The 8,320-nt window shown below is 41.0% G+C and overlaps 1 protein-coding gene and 2 non-coding genes across 3 annotated transcripts in view; all 3 read right to left on the bottom strand.

Moving 5' to 3' along the window:
- The window catches only part of wnt5b (wingless-type MMTV integration site family, member 5b), a 12,806-nt gene extending 9,645 nt beyond the window's left edge, over window positions 1-3,161 (bottom strand). The window contains exons 1-3 of the mRNA XM_062443423.1: window positions 2,986-3,161; window positions 1,626-1,713; window positions 1,052-1,211 (exon numbers count right to left, since the gene is read on the bottom strand). Of these exons, the coding sequence (XP_062299407.1) occupies window positions 1,052-1,211; window positions 1,626-1,713; window positions 2,986-3,161 (424 nt within the window). The remainder of the gene's footprint in view (window positions 1-1,051; window positions 1,212-1,625; window positions 1,714-2,985) is intronic.
- A 3,780-nt stretch (window positions 3,162-6,941) lies between these two features.
- Window positions 6,942-7,053, bottom strand: trnal-caa (transfer RNA leucine (anticodon CAA)). The gene is made up of 2 exons: window positions 7,016-7,053; window positions 6,942-6,987 (listed from the first exon to the last, which is right to left on the bottom strand). It is a non-coding gene; the product is annotated as a tRNA-Leu (tRNA).
- Window positions 7,054-7,390: 337 nt separating this feature from the next.
- On the bottom strand, window positions 7,391-7,502 carry trnal-caa (transfer RNA leucine (anticodon CAA)). The gene is made up of 2 exons: window positions 7,465-7,502; window positions 7,391-7,436 (listed from the first exon to the last, which is right to left on the bottom strand). It is a non-coding gene; the product is annotated as a tRNA-Leu (tRNA).
- Window positions 7,503-8,320: the final 818 nt, after the last annotated feature.

Below are 8,320 nucleotides of genomic sequence, written 5' to 3' on the forward strand. Positions count from 1 at the left end.
ACAGGCACATTAGGCCTGAATATAAAAGTGATGCTACTGGATGTCATAAACAGAGTCAATTAAAGTAATATTATGATGATGCATCTAAAAACCAAAACCATAATATACCTCAGTGTTGAGTGTAGCCTAGCAACAATATAACAGTCCCTGTTGTGCTGTCCTGTTTGTGTTTCCACTACATCCGATCGGCCAAGTAGATCATGCAAACTAGAAGAGTTTAAATGTTAAATCTAGATAGAAAAATACTTTTTTATAATGACATAGCCTTGGTGTTATCATATTAAATGTTAAAGGTGACTAACTTTTTATTTTTCTATCTTATCGCCATGTGCAATATTCTGCACCAGAGAAATATGTCAGTGCACAGAAACACAAAATCAGTTCTTCTATATTATCAGATCTGTCTTTTAACTGGATCAGTTGTGTCTCTACCAGCTCACTATACTCTATGTCCGAACATTTATATTCTTTACAGTGTTTTATTATTCCTCCTCGTCATTTGGCTGACCTCAAATGACCTCCGTTGTCCTGTCAAACCGTCAACACCCAGATGTACATGAGTCAACCTAACACCGGCTGATCTTTTTATTCCACTGATAAACACCTTGCATTGCTGCATTTCTGCCACCATGACTGCAGTTTCTTTAGATAAACTTGTCTCATCAGGGTGAATCTATGTTCTGCCTCATACAACTTTACACTTAAAAACAGCTGATCACACTGTTATCGTTGACATTTCCCTCTATTTTTATGTCTTTGTGCTTTGATTGGTGTTGGGTTGGCACATACTTGGTCAAATCAGTATTTTTAGCTTTTGCAGTCTTCTAACTGAAACATTTGCTATATTGACATACTAACCAACCATGCATAGAATAGGAGGCAACAAAAACCTGCTTCTCAATCGCACCAAATATTCAAAACAAAGGATAAGAACTTGCCGTCACTCTCAAATTGAGTGACATGTCTTTCAAGATAAGCAAAGACAACAGCAACAACACTCTTTTCTGATGCTGTCTCTGGTCTCTCAGCTCTCACTTAACAGCAAACTCACCGATCTGCATGACCCGTCCAAACACTGACGTGTTGTCTACGGTGCTGCAGTTCCACCTCCTATGTCTGAACTGGTACTGGCACTCCTTGATGCCGGTTTTGGCTCCATCTCCGATGTAAATCATGTGGTCCTGGTACAGTTGGCACAGCTTCCTCTGTCCCTGTGGACCGCATGGAAATGCAGGAGAGATGATCAGAGATTAGACGGTTAATGCTTTGATATTTTATTTGGTCCCTATGGGGGCGTTCTCCTGTTGTTTGACAATTTTCCTCAGAATCAGAGGCAGGAATAGAACTAGGTGTGTTAGAAACTACAAAGAAAAATCTTAATATTGTCATGTAACTGGTTAAATTTAAGGGGCTTCATCATAAATTACAAATGCGATAATGTTGCAGAGTCTCAACATGACAAGCAACGCTGTCACACCAAAATGAACTTTGTATTCTAGCGTTGCTATCATGATTCAGCAATAATCTCATGTGTGATTGCTGTGTTTGAAACCTTTGAAACTATATCTTAACTGTAAGCAGACGTCTACGGTAAGCAGTGTTTCTCCGGGGGTTCAGGAGCTTACCTGAGAGAGACCAGACAGCTGACTGCAGAGAGGCTGAGCTCCAATGATGTACATCTCTGGCCGTTGGATTGGGGTGAGAGCTAGTGACCTGTGAGACAAGAAGCCATATACAGTCTAAATTTAAACTAATAAAAATCAACCTGTTTAGATAATAGAGGAGTGGCGCCGGCTGTTTCTGTGTCATGTACGACTCTGTCTGTGAATAGAGGTCAGCCCTACAAAGGACAAAGTTCAAACACAGGTTTTTATTTGGGATACCGACCAATAAACTGTAGATAAATAAACTTTCGTGGCGTACGTATCTGAAACCACTCGTCTCATGTTACCTTTTGTCCAACAAAAACAACCAGTTTAATGACCTGAATCATGTTTGCCTTAAAAGGAAATGACAGAAGCAACAATCTTCCTAAAACACAGGAAATACTGTATAACAGATATGGTGACTGTAAACTCTGTGCCTCAGATTGGCTCTGCTATTTAAAATCTCTCTGAAGAAACAGAAATCAAATTGTATGAATATCTTCCTTATCGAGAAAGCTGCAAAGGACATCAGGTGACATCTGTGCTTCCCTGATATAAGATATAAGACATGTTACACTCATGAAAATGAAAATACGGCACCCTTTTAGCAGTAAGAGTTCATATGTATGATTATGTTAACTGCTGAGGTGCTTATTTTGTTGTTGTGTTATCTTGTGGATGGACACATGACACAGCAGTTTATTTGTCTTCATAAACTGACAGGAAGCTGACCTCCACAAGCATCCAAACGAAACTGCACACACCCTCCACTACATTATCACACAGTCAACCGAATAGCATTTAGCTGTTCTGTAAGTCAAGAACAAGTGTGGCTGATTGAAGGTCCCGTAGGCTGCTGTGCAGGCCATTTGGGGCTCAGGCAGGGTAAATATTGTGACAGAGCCTTCACATTTGTTCTAGTCGCTGTTAGTGTTCCACCACACGACTGGATCGCGGCATGATGCAAAACGACCCCCCAAAACACACACACACGCAGATACTAGAGGCAACAAAAAAGTGGCATCTATAGCTTACTTAATTTTCCATTTGTCATCTTATCAGTAGTCCTGAAGCAAAAAAAAAAGATGTGGGGATACGATGAGAATGTAAACCATAAGTCGTGCGTAAATCCACACATGCGCGCATTTTAGGGGCCATTCACAGTGCAACTCTACAATAGAAACAAATCTTACGCTAAAGGTGTTTTAACTAACACAAAAACGTCCTCTGAGTATCTGCTAATGACAAAATTGAGGCCAGAGTTCATCCACGCTTTATTCGCAATCACACCACTCAGCTTTTATAACAATCGATGCACTGCCAGTGTTCAGTTACTCACCACCATGAGTTGGCATCCACCACCAGCAGTTGAGAGCTGCAGGCTAGGAAGGCGGCTGCAAGCAGCAGATGTCGGACGGCACCGGTTCGCCTTCTCCGGACAGACCTGTTGTCCATGGTCCGCCGCGTCACCGCCACACAGCCGGTTTTGGGCAAAGTGCTCTGCTGTTGAGACATGGGCAAAAAAGTAAGGAGGCGTCCTGCTCGGTCCTGCTAGATCTTTGGGTCAGGACGCAAACCCTGCAATGGGTCCGAATCCGATTCAGGTGTGTCCTGTGTTTTTTCCCACACTCTATATTATCAGTCCACAGTCTTTCCTCTCCTCCCAAGGTTCTAGTGTTTAAAAGCCATAAAAAGTCAAGCATAGAAGGGCAACTTTATAATCCTCAGAAAGTTTCACTGAGGATGAGATGATACAAGCAGAGCCCTAGTCGATATGACTGAATCCGAAATTACAGCAGCATGTGTCCAAAAGGTCAGAGCCTGCTTGTAAAATATATGAATGCTGTTAAAAGCCCAATCCCAGGACGTGCGTAAAAATGGTTTGGTATCAGCCGGGTTTTACGCACTTAAGACATGAAAGTTGAAGCGAAACAGAGGCGACTTCTCTGTCGCTTAAAGAAGAAATAAATAAAACACAGCAACAGTGTGAAACGTGTGATCCGTGGCTGTCTCTGTGAAAGATTAACAAGGAGATTAAAACGCTAATTGAGCAGCAAAGCGACTGTTCCTTTCCCTTCCTGTCCCCTCGCGGCCACTCCACATCTCCCTCTATCCCTCTCCACTACACTCCTCCTCTTCTCACCCCCACTTCACCTCGGAAACCCTCTGTCCTTTCCCTCCCTCCATCCCTCCCTCTCTCTCTCCCTCCCTGTTTTACTACCATACATTGCGCGCGACCGTGTTTGTGAGCGCGGCGAGTAGAATACCAAATGGGTTTAGGACACAGTCAACGATGAACCAAGACCGGGAGCATCTGTGACGCTGATGACCTTGCGTCCAAAGGGTTTGGAAATGAACACAATAAGTTGTGATAATGTGGATCATTTTAATATATTTCAGGATGTATGACATTGTTTTTGGTTTGGGGACCGTGAAGTGTTTTTCTGAAGAGCTTATTAAATTGAATGTACAGAAATCTTAAGATGTGGCAGTATATTAACATTTAAAACTTAAATTAATCATACGTTAATCAATATAAACTCATAGTACGACATTGTGGTAAAGAATAAAATAAAAAGTAATAGAAGAATTAGTCTGGGCTATGTCCATCCCCAAAACAGAAAGACAGGAGGATTACAAGTGCGACCTGGGTGGGGGTTGAACTTTTTTTTGGAAAACCTCAATCAAAGTTCACGTGCGTCAAATTCCTTCTATTGGCTGAAGTGAATAATTTGTTTGAATAAAAGGTGAGCGCCTCAAAAACACATAATCCCCTCTTCTTTGGTCTGAGAAAATAAAGGGCAACACAACACCACACCACACCACCACACCCCCCCTCTCTCTCACACACACACACACACACACACACACACACACACACACACACACACACACACACCACACACACACACACACACACACACACACACACACACACACACACACACACACTTACGCACGGACACATAGACGGTCAGGAGTCCTGAAAAGTCCTGATGTAAAGAAAAGGCGTGTTGAAGCGAGCTCTACCCAATTCATAACCCGGTCAAAGACAAACTGCGGCTGGGTCGGTGGGCGGTGAACCTGCAGAGGAACAGACTCTTTGATGTGACTCAGTGCTCCTCAAAAGAGCGCGTCTACAACCAAAGGTGCGCAAAATAAGATTAGACTAAGGCCCCCCACATCTCTTAGATTTTACTACGCTTCCTATAGGGGATAAATTAGTTTTAATATAGCCTATTTTACACCAATAACAAAACAAACGAAAAAGGTCACCAAACTCACATAACAATGTCTGTTACGAATATTATGACCAAATTACGCATAGCTTACATGATAAACGAATACCCCAATTTCACAATGGCACTATTTTAAAACCACAAATCTGCTGAAATACATATATATTTAGTTTTCTATTAAGTCTGATATGCAATGATGCACGTGTCGGAATAACGTGATTTTCATTTGTCCACATTTCGTGTGCGTAAAAACAGTTAAGGGAAAGATATTTAAACATATAAAGCAGGCTTTAAGAACTTTGCATGAGCACCAGAGGGGATCTGTTTAATTTGAGTGTACCACATATGACATTATTAATGATTTATTATCAATAATCTCATATGATGTGATATTTTCTGTTATGATTCATCTTCATCCGTCTACTCCTCACTATAGCGTTTCAAAAAAAAGAAAAAAAAGAAAAAAGAAGAGGAGAGTAGCAATGGAGAGTCGGATGTCACTCGTCTCTGCATGATAATAGACCCCACAGCAATGTTAAGCAGAGGCCGCACACCTTTCATCTCCCGGGGGCCCTAAACTTCCCCACACACACCCCGCCCACACAGACGAACACACACACACACACACACACACACACAGCTCTATGTATGTAGTGATCTAACTGGCTGCCCCTTAATATACATCTGATTGATATTCTGCGGTGTGTGTGCGCGTGCGTGTGTAGGTATTGGGTCAAAATCAGGTGGAATAAACAATGGAATACAATGCAGATTATGTTGCAACACAACACAACAACTAAACTGGTTCAGTCAGGGAGTTACTCTGAGACTGGATTAAATCATTTTCTTTCTGCTTTGAGTCGGTTTGCCCTCCATATATATATAAAGCGAAGCACCTTGTATGGCTTTGTTTCAACCTGATAGACGCTCAGGAAGTTACTATGACAACAGCGCCTTCCTCTGGTGAAATCTAAACATTGACTTCTCTTAACATCAACTCAAGTATGACACCACAAGAATCTACTTTGGCCATATTTTTATTTTTTTAAAAGCATGTTCTTATGACTTAATATACAGTATTTCTGCTGCTGCTGCATTACAGAGAACACATATGGTAATCAGGCATGTTGGCAGTGCAGTGGTGAATTGATCAATTTAAACAGAATTAAACAGGTTCCTAATATTGTCAGTCTGTTCCTGCAGTGTTACTTATATAGATTGTTATATCTGTCCACTCCATTGTATCTCTGAAAGTCCTCTAATCTGCGAGATAGAGATTGCTGTGCACACCGTAAAGCCTTTTTACTTTTCAACATTTTTAATTGACTTAAGTTGACCAAAATGAGGATGAATTTGTGCATGCAATTTGAGCCCAGCAGATATTTTGCGCCCCTTTAAAATGCATTTTAAAGGTAAAATAGTCAGGTGTTTAACTGTATCTTGAAGCAGGTGTTTCTTGCTGTAATCATTCCTCCTGTTCATACTCACCATTAGAAGATCCACTCCTAATGAGTTTACAAATTAGGTGATGGGAGACAAAATCCACACAATCCTCCTTCTGTGCAAGAATGTATTTAAAAGTGTATCTGATGTGCCTTCAGCCATCTGTTTTGGTCAAAGTGAACACATATCACCCACAGTTACAGCAGTGTTTTTTGTTTTGTTTTAATTAGTCAAAAAAAATGTCAGTCTTTGTGTCTTGATGGACAGTTTATTCCTGTTGAGCTGCAGCAGAAGGATCATAACAAAAAAGTGGGAATTTGGCACATAAAAGACTCACTTTGAAAGATATGGACTTGATTCGGCTCATTCAGACGGCTGAAGCTTCATTTTAGCTTCAAATAAACTTTTAAATACACTTTTGCATGAAAGGAGAACTGTGGATTTTGCCCTCCATCACTTACATTGAAAGTGCATTATGAAGGGATCTCTTAATGGTGAGTATGAACAGGAGAATTTAAATTTTAAAAAAGCGAATCCATCTTTTAGGCCTGTTCTTTCATGGAGAAGCGTACTAAATGAAACTACAGGGATGAATCATGGGAGCAAAAACATGTGTCAGAAGTGGGATTTGAACCCACGCCTCCATTCGGAGACCAGAAGTCCCTTTTGCTCAGGAAGGAGTCAATCCTTGAGTCTGGCGCCTTAGACCGCTCGGCCATCCTGACAACTGACACAACTTACAATTATTTGTAGATTCGACCCTAAATGATCTGTCTCCATTTTTACTTGCAGTTTGATTTACATGTGTTAAAAATTCTCAAGATTTGTTTTCCATTTGCAGGATTTACATGATTTTGCAAAAGTGCTGAAAGATGTATCAACTTAATGTAGCTGCTCCATGTTGCTCCTACTTATATTAATGCTATAACATCATTATGTGAATGAACCCACCTGTGCAGTTGACCCAGTATGATGTAACTTTCAGTCAGGTCAGACTGAAGACTACATGTACATACAGGTGTTTTATCATTTAACTGAGATGAATCCTGCAGTTAAAACCTCTGTCAGGAGTGGGATTTGAACCCACGCCTCCATTCGGAGACCAGAAGTCCCTTTTGCTCAGGAAGGAGTCAATCCTTGAGTCTGGCGCCTTAGACCGCTCGGCCATCCTGACAACTGACATCTGTGGGTCATCAAAGTTAATTTGTGATTTTGACAGATCATTGCCCATCAACTCAGCATTGATTGCATCACAGTGAAGACAACATGCTAGTATGTAAGGAGGACTGTGGATTTTGGCCCCCATGACTTAAACTGACAGTGCATTATGAAAGCACCTGACTGCTGTTTTAGGTTAGACTTGAAAAATTGTCAACCTATCCTTTAAGAAACCACGAATCCATATAACAGCTTTGGAAGTTAATATTGGATCTTAACCAAAAATAATAAGGATCCTGTACAGCTAGCAAACATTGTGGCTCAGCATGGAGAATGTCCTTGTGTCTTGTATCATGCTTTAAGTATGTTTAGCTTGTCTCTGTATATTATTGTAGCAGCTGAAATATTTGGTGTAATGAAAGGCTGGGACGCAGCAGTGACTCAGGATAATGACAGAGCAATCAGCTGTGGCCCTGTTGTTAAAATGTACAATCTTTAAATGACATTACATCACCCCCTGCTGTTGCCTTACCATGCAGTCTGCGCTTTATAGATGTTGCAAGACTCTGCATCTCTCCTTTTCATGTATGTGGCCCCCTAATGTTTAAACGGGGTAAAGGTTACAGAGAATTCTTGTGTATGTTTTTCCATTACAAGAGAAAGAAGGATCTGAAGTTTGGTTGAGATATCTGTGCCAAACTGAAATAAATAGGGTTCTCCTCCTGGGATTTTAGCTAATTAAAACATACTGATTGTCTCTTCGTCGGTACTAAAGAGAAACAGGCCAGCAACTTATTCTGGGACATGACCTAGAGCTTCAGAAATACTGGACTG

This window comes from Scomber scombrus, chromosome 22 (assembly GCF_963691925.1).
Source record: "Scomber scombrus chromosome 22, fScoSco1.1, whole genome shotgun sequence".
Taxonomy (NCBI): Eukaryota; Metazoa; Chordata; class Actinopteri; order Scombriformes; family Scombridae; genus Scomber; species Scomber scombrus.